Source organism: Mobula birostris, chromosome 1 (genome assembly GCF_030028105.1).
Source record: "Mobula birostris isolate sMobBir1 chromosome 1, sMobBir1.hap1, whole genome shotgun sequence".
Lineage (NCBI taxonomy): Eukaryota > Metazoa > Chordata > Chondrichthyes > Myliobatiformes > Myliobatidae > Mobula > Mobula birostris.
Window position 1 is genome coordinate 68739317 of NC_092370.1, and position 13185 is coordinate 68752501.

General features: G+C 46.3%; 1 protein-coding gene across 3 annotated transcripts in view; it reads left to right on the forward strand.

The window, feature by feature from the left end:
• The window catches only part of ripk2 (receptor-interacting serine-threonine kinase 2), a 95097-nt gene that overhangs the window by 50966 nt on the left and 30946 nt on the right, over positions 1-13185 (forward strand). For all 3 annotated transcript variants that reach the window (XM_072256728.1, XM_072256717.1, XM_072256736.1), the window contains exon 4: positions 6729-6886. In XM_072256728.1, coding sequence (XP_072112829.1) covers positions 6729-6886 — 158 coding nt within the window. The remainder of the gene's footprint in view (positions 1-6728; positions 6887-13185) is intronic.

The following is a 13185-nucleotide window of genomic DNA, read 5'->3' on the forward strand; positions in this document are numbered from 1 at the left end:
ATTTAAAACAAGTATATTTACAAATCAAGTCTATCAGGCGGTCGAGTCCGTCGCTGTGATCTACGTAGCACCGGTGGTGATTGCACTGGCGATGGCGGTTGTGCTGGCTCCGGCCTGACTTGAGGTGTCAGCACGTTAGGCGTCGCTAATCCCTCGTGCATGTGCATCGCACCCGGTATGGGAGAGTTGTGTGGTGTCTGTGTAGGGCTTGGAGTGCGCGGTGTCTCGTGGGTATATATATCGGTGGATATGGGGTTAATAGTTACCATGGAGTGTTCAGGGTAGGGGCCCAGTGCTCCTGCGGGTGCCAGGTCGCGGATGGAGACCGTGTCCTCCTGTCCATCAGGTAAAACCACATAAGCATACTGGGGATTCGCATGAAGTAAGTGAACCCTCTTGACCATAGGGGAGTATTTATTGCTCCTCGCATGTGTCCGTCAGCCAAGTTGGTAGGGTGGTCCCAGTGGTTGACTTTCTGGGAAAAGAAAAGAGCCGCTCATGAGGGGTGGCATTGGTGGACATGCATAACAGAGAGCGGATGGAGTGGAGTGCCTCGGGAAGGACCTCCTGCCAGCGGGAGACCAGCAGTCCCTTTGACCTGAGGGCTAAGAGTGTGGCTTTCCACACAGTTGCATTCTCCTTCTCCACCTGTCCATTCCCCCGGGGATTATAGCTCGTGGTCCTACTAGTTGCAATTCCCCTGCCAGTAGGTATTGGCGCAGCTCGTCACTCATAAACAAGGACCCTCTGTCACTGTGGATATAACATGGGTATCCGAACAGAGTGAAGAGCTTGCACAGGGCTTTTATAACTGATGTGATAGTGGTTTCGGGGCAGGGGATGGCGAAGGGGAACCGCAAGTATTCGTCGATAATGTTAAGAAAGTACACATTGCCGTCGGTGGAGGGAAGGGGGCCCTTAAAGTCAACACTCAGTCACTCAAAGGGGCGGGTGGCCTTGATGAGTGGTGCCTTTTAGAATCAGTAGAAGTGCGGTGTGCACTCTGCGCAGACTTGGCAGTCCCTGGTCATCGTCCTGATCTCCTCAAGGGAGTAAGGCAGGTTCCGGGCTTTCACAAAGTGGAAAAGCCAGGTGACCCCCGGGTGGCAAAGATCTACATGTAGGGCGTATAGCCGGTCGATCTGTGCGCTGGCGCACGTTCCCCGGGATAGGGCAACGGAGGGCTCGTTAAGCTTCCCAGGCCGGTACATGATGTCATAGTTGAAGGTGGAGAGTTCGATTTTCCACCTCAGAATTTTATCATTTTTGATTTTGCCCCGCTGTTGGTTACTAAACATGAATGCAACTGAGCGCTGGTCAGTCAGCAGGGTGAACTTTTTGCCACCGAGATAGTGCCTTCAGTGCCTAATAGCTTCCACAATGGCCTGGGCCTCTTACTCCACCATGGAGTGCCGAATTTCAGGGCCTTGAAGGGTACGGGAGAAGAACGCCACTGGTCTTCCTGCCTGGTTGAGGGTAGCAGCCAGTGCGAAGTTGGAGGTGCCACTCTCTACTTGGAAGGGAATGGCCTCATCCACTGCATGCATTGCTGCTTTGGCAATGTCCCCTTTTATGCAGCTGAAGGCCGCGTGGGCCTCGGCTGAGAGGGGGAATGTGGTGGACTTGACCAGGGGGCGGGCTTTTTCTGTGTAGTTAGAGACCCATTGGGCATAATATGAAAAGAAGCTCAGGCACCTTTTGAGGGCTCTGAGGGTGTTGGGAAGAGGGAGTTCCAACAGGGGGCGCATACGGTCGGGTCAGGGCCAATGACTCCATTCTCCACGACACAACCAAGGATAGCAAGTCAGGTGGTTCTGAACACACACTTGTCCTTGTTATAGGTGAGATTGAAAGCTTTGGCCACTTGGAAAAATTTTTGGAGGTTGTTGTCATGATCCTGCTGGTCGTGACCGCAGATGGTGATGTTATCCAGATATGGGAACGTGGCCTTCAGTTGGCACTGGTCCACCATCTGGTCCATTTCCCTCTGGAAGACAGACACACCATTCGTGACACCGAAGGGGACGTGCAGGAAGTGATAAAGCCTGCCGTCCACCTCGAAGGCGGTGTAAGGGCGGTCCTCCCGGCGGATGGGGAGCTGATGGTAAGCGGATTTTAGGTCTATGGTCGAGTACACCTTGTACTGTGCTATCTGATTGACCATTTCCATGATGCGGGGTAGAGGGTACGCGTCGAGCTGCGTGAACCTATTGATGGTCTGGCTATAGTCCACGACCATCCTATTCTTCTCCCCATTCCGAACAACCACCACCTGCGCCCTCCAAGGACTTGTGCTTGCCTCAATGACCCCCTCCCTGAGCAGCCGCTGCACCTCCGACTTAATGAAGGCTCTGTCCCCCGCACTGCACTTCCTGCTATTAGTTGCCACAGGTTTATAGTCGGGGGTCAGGATGGCGAACAGCGGTGGGGAAGGGATCTTGAAGGTGGTGTCGCAAGTGGTGTCGGTAGTGCGGCTGTTGGCATAGGTTGGGTGGGATGTGCGGGTCGGTGTGTGTGGGTGGTCAGTAGCGGGGTATGTGACGTATTCCTACAAAACTGAGGATTTACAATGGTGATTGGTGGGAGGGGTCCATCATACTCCATTGTCACACTTTTCAGGTGGCTCTGGAAGTCGAGCCCCAATAGCACAGGGGCACACAGTTGAGGCATGACCAGTAATGTAATGTCTCGATATTCTGTGCCCTGCACCACTAGTGTCGCTACACAATCCCCCAGATGTCTGTTGTATGCGACCCAGAAGCCATGGCGACCCTGTGCCTTACCGGCCGTATCACGAGTCCGCAATGCTGCACCGTGTCTGGGTGGATAAAACTCTCCGTGCTGCCTGTGTCAAAGAGGCAGCTTGTCCTGCGCCCCTCCACCAGGATGTCCATCATTGACCTTGCGAGCTGGTGGGGAGCGCTTTGGTGGAGGGTCACAGAGGCCAGGGTTGAGTCGCTGTCTTGGTCCGGCGCGGTGGGGTGCCCCGTGAGCACCCGTTGGTTGTTGGCGGTGGGAGGTGGCGCCGACCAAGATGGCTGCCCCCATGTCTCGCACGTGGTGGTGGTGTGCAGGGAAGATGGCGACCCTCATGTCTCGTACATGGCGCTGCTCGACCCCGCTTGCGATTTGGGCTTACAGACCTTGGCAAAGTGGCCCTTCTTTCCGCAGCTGGAGCAGATAGCTTGTCGGGCCAGGCAATGTTTCCAGGGGTGCTTCTCGAGTCCGCAGAAGTAGCACTTCGCAGACTCGTGACTGGCAGCAGCCGAGGTCAATTCACCAGTGGGGTTGCGGGGTCTGCAGTGCCCACGAGCCCATCGGGCGATCGCGTGCCTGGAGAGCCTCAGAGTTGTGTAGAGTGGCCTCCAGCGTGTCGGCCAGCTCAATTGCTGAACTTAAGATCAGCTTTTTCCAGCTGCCCCTGGCGCACATACACTGACCTGGTCCCCGTGACGAAGGCATCTCTCACTAGGAGCTCCGCATGCTATTCTGCCATCAGTTCTTGGCATCCGCAGGTCTGCACGAGTGTCTGTAGTGCCCAGACAAACTCAGCACGCAATTCCCCAGGCTGCTGTTGCGGTGTTGCTAAGTGATGCCGCGCGTAGACGGTGTTTACCGGTTGCAAGTATTGACCTTTGAGGGCGCTCATCGCGCCGTCATAGTTCGGCTGGTCTCTGATCATCGAGTAGATCCGTGGACTGACGCTGGAGAGGAGAACTCTGCGCTTCGCGGCGAACTCGGTCACTTCAATTTCCTCTAGGTATGATTCGAAGCAGGCCAGCCAGAGTTCTAAAGCATTTCCAGCTTCAGGTGTTTGTGGGTTGAGGTCTAACTTGTCGGGTCTCAGGACGTGTTCCATGCTTTAAAATTACTGCTAATAAAATTGATGCACCATCAATAACTCCAAAGGACTGGAAGTAGAGTAAGAACTGAAAGGCTTTTATTAGCAGTAAAATGTGACCTACCGCATGCTGAGTATCTGCCCTGGACTGAGAGGAGGAGCCAATCACCTTTATTCAGGGGTCTATGGGAGGAGCCACAGGGGCAATCAGCAGAGGGGCGTGTCCAGACAGGTAACCCAGTTAGAACATATAAATATGGTTTACCACAGGCACCAATTTAACACAAGAGAAATACCCAAGATCTAATGCTTTAGGCAAATATTGTAGCTATCTGGTGAATATGTGGTTCAAAACTCACCTCATTTAAGTAGGATATCATTTGTAGAGCCTTGTGCAATTACAAACATTGCCAGGGCCAGATTGTAATTACTTACTAAGGAATCGATTTTGTAATGGGCACAACATATCTGGAAGTTACGGAGGTTGAACACATCTTACAAAGATGGAGAGATTAAATATTGTAATTTTGAGGAGAACAGTGCTCACAGGTTTGCAAGAGAGGGTGCGAATACATCTAGAAATAATTAACCCTGCTAACTATTTTAAAAACAATACAAGGAAGCCACTCAAAACCTGCAGGTCTTGTTGGGACTGAGTCACTGTTTTGAAGTTGCGAGTAAGTGAGCAATATCTTGCAGGGCATGAACCATTTGAAAATTGCGTGTCTCAGTGCAAGTAGGTTTTATTTGAGCCAGTAAAGAGAAGGACAATGTAGAATCCAGTTTATTACCTCATCTTGAATGCCAAGTGAATGAATCTTCTTGACCAATCCCCCCTGTGGAACATTGTCAAAGGCCTTGCTAAAATTCAAGTAGACAACAGCCACTGCCTTGCCTTTATCAGCTTTCCTGGTAACTTCCTCAAAAAGCCAAGATTCGTTAGACACAACCTACCACATACAGGGCCATGTTGATTATCCCTAATAATTTCCTGTCTTTCCCACAACAGATGTCGGACTCACTAACCTACAATCTTCAGGCTTATTCTGAGAGCCTTTCTTAAGCAATGGAAAAACACTGGCTATACTCCTATACTGCAATCCTCCGGCACCTCACCTGTGGCTAAGGATGTTTTAAGTATCTCTTCTAGGGCCCCTGCAAGTTTTGCACTAGCCTCTCACAGGTTCTGAAGGATTTATTCATCCTAATTTGCCTCAAGACAGCAAACCAAACTCCTCTGTAATCTGTATAGGGTCCATGACCTCACTGCTGCATTTCCTCACATCTATAGACTCTGTGTCCACCTCCCGAGTAAATACAGTTGCAAAGATTCCATTTACGATCTTCCCCCATCTCTTTTAGCTTTGCGCAGAGATTATCAGTCTGATCTTCCAGAGGACTAATTTTATCCCTGGCTATCTTTTTGCTCTTAATATATCTATAAAAACCATTAAGATTCTCCTTCTCCTGGTTGGCTAGACCAATCTCGTGTCTTTTAGCCCTTCTGAATTTCCTTAAGTGTTCTGTTGCATTCTTTTTATAACTTACTTGTTTCTGCCTGCCTATACCTGCTGTGCACCTTCCCATTTTTCTTAGCTAGAGCCTCAATATCTCTTGAAAATCATGGTTCCATTAGCTTTTGAAGGCCTCCCAATTACCAAGTGCATCTTTGCCAGAGAACAAGCTGCCCTAGTCCACACTTACCAGATTCTTCCTGATATCATCAAAATTGTCCTTCTCCAATTTAGAATTTCAACCCTGGGACCAGACCTACCTTTTTCCATAATTACCTTAAAACTAATGACATGATGATCACTGGATGCAACGTGTTCCCCAGCACCAACCTCTGTCGCCTGCCCTGTCTCATTCCCTAACAGGAGATCCAGTATTGCACTCTCTCTAGACAGGGTGGTAAAGAAGCTTGTGGCACATTGACCTTCATAAATCAATGTCTTGAGTAAAGGAGTTAGGATATTATGTTGAAATTGTATAAGATGTTGGTGAAGCTTAATTTGGAGTATTGTCTGCAGTTCTCTTCAACTACATACAGGAAAGATGTAAATGTTCTCTGCAATCTTATTTACCAGGATGTTGCTGGGACTTGAGGACCTGAGGTACAGGGAAAGATTGAATAGGCTGGAACTTTATTCCCTAGAACATGGAAGACTGAGGGGAGATTTGACAGAGGTATACAAAATTATGCAAGGCATAGATAGGGTAAAGGCAAGCAGGCTTTTTCCACTGAGGTCGGGTACGACTACAACTAGAAATCATGGGATTAAGGGTGAAAGGTGAAATATTTAAGGGGCACATGAGGGGGTTCTTCATTCAGAGGGTGAATGAGCAAGTGGTGGAGGTGGGGTCGATTTCATCATTCAAAAGAAATTTGGATAGGTACCTGGATTAGAGTGGTATGGAGGGCAATGGTCAAGGTGCAGGTTGATGGGAACAGATAGGTTAATGGTTCGGCACAGACTAGATGGGCCGAAGGACCTGTTTCTGTGCTGTCATATTCTATGACTCTGAAAGTACAGGTGGTGGCATTCTAAGATAAAGACAAATGCAACAGATACTCAACAGGTCAAGCATCTTCTATGTTAAGAAACTGTTAGGTGTTCAAGGCAGTGACCTTTTATCAGAAGCTCAGCAAATCTTAACCATTTTTGATTGTTTTTAATGTCATGGAATTATTTCCAAATGCAATTAAATCCAGTCACTGTTTTCACTCATTCAGTTTCATTTGCGCTGTTCGGACTCAACACGTACACAATCTCAGCATTGATTTCAAAGTGATTTCTAACTGAACATATGATTTATTTATGTAATCATAATTGTTTTAACACGTTTGTTTAACTGAGCTTAGTCATGATTATGATTGTTTGTTAAGATTGCAGACTTTGGACTTTCGAAATGGCGGCGTTTAACCATGAGTAAATCATCAGGCATTAAATCCCCCACAGCCGGTGGGACAGTTATCTACATGGCCCCTGAGCAGTATGAGCCAAACAAAGTGAAGCGTGCAGATGTAAAACATGATATGTACAGGTAAATAGAACCCAAAGCATTTGGATAGTTTCTTAACATCATTTGCATAAAACAACAAGCAATGAAATTTGATAAATTTGACACACTTTGCCTCAGTTAAGAAATCAGTCCAACTATTTACTGTGTGCAGTTTTGCAATGCTGTACATAACTATTCTTGTGCCAGAGCTGTACCCTGTATTCTAAGGTGTTTCTATTTTCATGAACAATTCATTGATAATGTGACATGCTTTGGGCAGAGTATGTTGTCAACATTCACACATTCAATTATTTGAAATACTGAATGAATATTTTTCTTTCTGGACACCAGTCTCAACCAGATCCCCTCCACCACCACTCACCTCTGCCTTGTGGAACTTGTCCTCAGTCTCAATAATTTTTCCTTTGGCTCCTCCCACTTCCATCAAACAAAAGGAGTAGCCATGGGCACTAGCATGGGTCCTAGCTGCGCCTGCCTGTTTGTCGGCTACGTGGAACAATTTATGTTCCAAGCCCACACTGGTGGTATTCCCACATTTTTCCTATGCTACGTCAACAACTGCATTGGTGTTGCTTCCAGCACCCATGTGGAACTCGTTGACTTCATCCACTTGCATCCAACTTCCACCCTGCCCTCAAATTTAGCTGGTCCATTTCCAACACATCCCTCCCCTTCTTTGATCTCTCTGTCTCTATTTCTGGAGACAGCTTCTCTGCCGATGTTTATTACAAACCCACGAACTCTCACAGCTACCTGAACTATGCCCCTTCCCACTTGTAAAAATGCCATCCCCTTCTCTCAATTCCTGTGCCTCCGCTGCATCTTCCTTAGGATGAGGCTTTTCACTCCTGAACAAAGGAAAGGTCTTCCTTTTTCAAAGAAAGGGGCTTCCCTTCCTCCACCATCAATGCTACCCTCAACTACATCTCTTCTATTTCACATATGTCTGCTCTCATCCCATCCTCCTACCACCCTACTAGGGATAGGGTTCCTCTTGTCCTCACCTACCACCCAACCAGCCTCCGCGTCCAGCATATAATTCTCTGCAACATCCGTCATCACCAGCGGGATCCCACCACCAAGCACATCCTTCCCATCTCACCCTCCACCCCCCCCCCACTTTCTGCTTTCCATAGGGATCGCTCCCTACACGGCTCCCTTGTCCGTTCATCCCTCCCCACTGATCTCCCTCCTGGCATTTATCCTTACAAGCTGAACAAGCTACACCTGCCGCTACACCACCTCCCTCACTACCATTCAGGACCCCAAATAATCCTTCCAGGTGAGGCAACACTTCATCTGTGAGTCTGATGAAGTTGGGGTCATGCACGGTGTTCAGTGCACCCAGGATGACCTCCTGTGTATTGATGAAACCCAACGTAAATTGGGTTTCACCAAGCTCCTGCACTCCGTCCGCCAGAGTTAGATAGAGCTCTTAATGATAGTGGAATCAAAGGTTATGGGGAGAAGGCAGGAATGGGGTACTGATTGTGGATGATCAGCCATGATCACAGTGAGTAGTGGTGCTGGCTCGAAGAGCCGAATAGCCTACTCCTGTACCTATTGTCTATTGTCTAAAAAGCGGGATATTCCAGTGGCCACCCATTTTAATTCCACTTTCCATTTCCATTCCAATATGTCTTTCCATGGCTTCTTCCACTGTCATTATGAGGCCACACTTAGGGTGGAGGAACACTGATTTCTCAAACCTCCTGTAATACCCCTCCTTTCACCATTCCACTACCCCTTTTCCCTCTTTCACACTATCGCCTTCCCTGCCCATCACCTCTGGCGCACCTCCGCACTTTTCTTTTATGGCCCTCTGTCCTCTCCTGTCAGACTCCCCCATCTCCAGCCTGTATTTCACCAATCAACTTCCCAGCTCTTTACTTCACTCCCACCCCCCCTGGTTTCACCTATCACCCTGTGTTTCTCCCTCCCCCCCCCCCCCCCATCTTCTAACTCTACTCCTCATCTTTTTTTTAATCCAGTCCTGCTGAAGGGTCTTGGTCTGAAATATCAACTGTACACTTTTTCCATAGATGCTGCCTGGCCTGCTGAGTTCCTCCAGCACTTTGTGTGTGTTACTTTGAATCAGTGTTTACCAAGCAGAAGGACTAGGAAGATAGTAAAAGCTGAGTGGGGCATGCTAATGTGCTGCGACATTTTGAGATTGATGAGGTAATGCTTAGAATTCAGAAAAACATTGTTGGCTAAGGTTCCAGGGCCTAATGTCATATATCCTAAAACAATGGAAGAAATATGTGAAGCGATCACTGAGGCTTTGTTCAAGAAATTTGTCCCATCAATAGTCACAGGTGAAGTAAGACAAGCCCAGACGACAAAGGAACAGAATTAGGTCATTCAGTCCATTGATTGTGCTCCGCATTCCATCGTGGCTGATTTATTATCCTTCTCAATGTCATCCTACTGCTTTCTGCCAGTCAGTTTGACACCCTGACTAATCAAGAACCTATTAACTTCTGCTTTAAACATATCCAATGACTTGGCCTCCACAGCCACCTGTGGCAATGAATTCCATAGTTTCACTATCTTCTGGCTAAACAAATTCCTCCTCATCTCTGTTCTAAATGAATATTCCTCTGTTCAGAGGCTATGCCCTCTGGTCCTAAATTTCCCCACTATAGGAAATATATTCTCCACATGCACTCTGTGTAGGCCTTCCAAAATTCAATAGGTTTCAATGGGATCCCTCCTCATTTATCTAAACTCCAGTGAGTACTGGCCCAGAGCCATCAAATGCTTCTCATATATTAACCCGTTCATTCCCAGAATCATTCTTGTGAACCTCCTCTCTATATTCTAGTCTTCTTGAAATGAATGCTAACATTTCATTTGCCTTCTTTACCACTGACTCAACCTTCAAGTTATCCTTTGGGGAATCCTGCATGAGGACTCCCAAGTCACTCTGCACCTGATTTTTGAATTTTCTCCCCATTTAGAAAATACTCTACACCTTTATTCCTTTCAACCAAAGTGCATGACTATACATTTCCCTACACTATATTCTAATTGCCACTTCTTTGCCCATTCTCCCAATCTGTCTAAATCCTTCTGCAGACTCCCTGCTTCCTCAACTCAAGCTGCACCTCTACCTATCTTCGCCAATCAGAAATAACCCCCCTTTATTCCCATTCTTTGCCTCCTGCCAATCAGCCAATCTTCTATCCATGCTCGTATCTTTCCTGTAAAGTGTGTGCTTTTATCTTTTTAAGTAGACTTATGTGTGGCATATAGTCAAAGGCCTTCTATAAATCCAAGTAAACAACATCTACTGACTCTGCTTAGTCTATCCTGCTTGTTATTTCCTCAAAGAATTCCAACAGGATTTCCAGGAAAGTTTTCCCCATAAGGAAGCCATCCTAACCTTGGCTTATTTCATCATGTGCCACCAAGTACCCCAAAACCATGTCCTTAATAATGGACTCCAACATTCTCGTGACCACTGAAATCAGGCTAGTTGGCCTGTAATTTCCTTTTTTAGCTTCCCTCCCTTCTTAAGAGGTGGAGTGACATTTTCAATCTTCCTGTTCTCTGGAACCATTCCAGAATCTAGTGATACATGAAAGATCATTACTAATACTTGCACAATCTCTTCTGCTACTTCTTTCGGAGCACTGGGGTATAGTCCATCTGGTCCAGGTGACTTATCTACCTTCAGAACTTTCAGATTCCCAAGCATCTTTTCCAAGTATACTCACTTCTACCATCTGACACTCTTGAATTTCTGACACTCTGCTAGTGTCTTCCATAGTGAAGACTGACACAAATATTTATTAAGTTAATTTGCCATTTATTTGTCTCTCTTTACTACCTCTCCGGTGTCATTATCCAGCAGTTCGATACATACTCTCACTTCTCCTTTGCTCTTTATATATCTGAAAAAAATTTAGTACCCTCTTTTATTTCATTGGCAGGCTTTACCTTCATATTTCATCTTTTGTCTTCTTATGGCTTTTTGAAAACTTCCTAATCTTCTAACTTTCCTCTAATTTTTGCTGTATTATATGCTCTCTCTTTTGCTTTCATACTGTCTTTGATTTCCCTTGTCTACCACAGTTGCGTCATCCTCCATTTAGAATACTACTTCACCTTTGGCTTGTATATATCCTGCGACCTCCAAATTGCTCCCAGAAACTACAGCCATTGCTGGTCTGCCATTATTCCCACTAGTATCCCATTCCAATCAACTTTGACCAGCAACTCTCTCATCGCTTTATTCCATTGTAATACTGATACACCTGACTTCAGCTTCTTCCTGTAAATGGCTTGGTGAGTTCTATCATATTATGATCACCATCTCCTCAGGGTTCCTTGTACCTTAAGCTCCCTAATTAAATCTGGTTCGGTACACAACACCCAATCCAGACACAACCATGAGAAAATCTGCAGATGCTGGAAATCCAAGCGACACACACAAGGTGATGGAGGAAATCAACAAGCTAACTATGGAAAAGAGTACTGTGGACGTCTCAAGCCAAGACCCTTCAGCAGGACTGTATCTCTTTCATAAGAACATAAGGAATAGGAACAGGAGTAGGCCATCTGGCCCGTCAAGCCTGCTCTGCCATTCAGTAAGATCTCCCCACCCCCACCTGGTTTCTCCTATCACTTTATGTTTCTCCCAACTCTTCCACCCCCCCCCCCCCCACCTTTTAACTCTGACTCTTCATCTCTTTTTCTCCAGATTTGCTGACAAGTCTTGGCCTGAAACGTCAACTGTATTCTTTTCTATAGGTGTTGCCTGGCCTGCTGAGATCCTTCAACATTTTGTGTGTGTTACCCAATCCAGAATTGCCTTCCCCTAGTTGGCTCAATCAGAAGTTGCTCTAAAAATTCAACTCATAGGCATTGTACAAATTTTTGGTATCTAGCACGAACCTGATTTATCCGAATCTACCTGCATACTGAAATGCCCCATGACTGTTGTAACATTACCCATTTTAATGCCTTGTCTATCTCCCATTGTAATTTGTCACCCACATCTTGACACTGTATGCAGGTTTGTCCATAACTCCCATCAGGATCTTTTTACCCTTGCAGTTTGTTAACTCTATCCACCAGGATTCTACATCTTCTGATCCTATACCACCTGTTTCTGATGATTTTTCAATTTTTACTAACAGTCTCCCCAACTCCTCTGCCAAGCTGCCTGTCCTTTTGATACAATGTGTGTCCTTAGATGTTAAATTCCCAACTATAATATTCTTTTCAGCCATGACTCAGTGATGTCCATATGTCATATTTGCCAATCTATAACTGTACTATATGATCATCTACTTTATTCTATATATAATGTGCATTCAAATACAATTCCTTCAGTCTTAACTCTTATTGATTTTGCCCCCAAATTACACACCTCATCTCACTGACTGCAATTTTGCCCTGTCTTCATGTCCTTCATCACATCTTCTTGTATACCAACTGCCCCATCCTCAGCCCGAACACTTCCATTCCCATTCCACTGCTAAAATAGATTAAACACTCCCCAACAATGCTAGCAAACCTACCCGCAATGATATTGGTCTCCTTCAGGTTCAGGTGTAACTGTCTTTTTGTACAGGTCATACCTTCCCCAGAAGAGATCACAATGATCTTTGCTTCAGTATTCACCAGTGAAAAGGACCTTGGCAATTGTGGGGATGACTTACAGCAGACTGAAATGCTTGAGTATAGACATTAAGAAAGAGGATGTGCTGGAGATTTTGAAAGTTATTAAGTTAGATAAGTCACTGGGACCGGATGAGATATACCCCAGGCTACTGTGGGAAGTGAGGGAGGAGATTGTTGAGCTCCTAGCAATGATTTTTGCATCATCAATAGGGATGAGAGAAGTACCAGAGTATTGGAAGAGTAAGAAAGGCAGTAGAGATAACCCAGGAAATTATAGACCAGTGAGTCTGACTTCAGTAGTGGACAAGTTGTTGGAAAAAATCCTGAGAGGCAGGATTTATGAGCATTTGGAGAGACATAATCTGATTAGGGATAGTCAGCATGGCTTTGTCAAGGGGAGGTCGTGCCTTACGAACTTGATTGAATTCTTTGAGGATGTAACAAAATCCATTGAAGGTACAGCAGTGGATGTAGTGTATATGGATTTCAGTGAGGCATTTGATAAGATTCCCCATGACAGACTCATTCAGAAAGTAATGAGGCATGGGATCCAAGGAGACCTTGCTTTGTGGATCCAGAATTGGCTTGATCACAGAAGGCAAAGGGTGGTTGTAGATGGTTCATATTCTGCATGGAGGTCGGTGACCAGCGCTGTTCCGCAGGAATCTGTTCTGGGACCCCTCCTC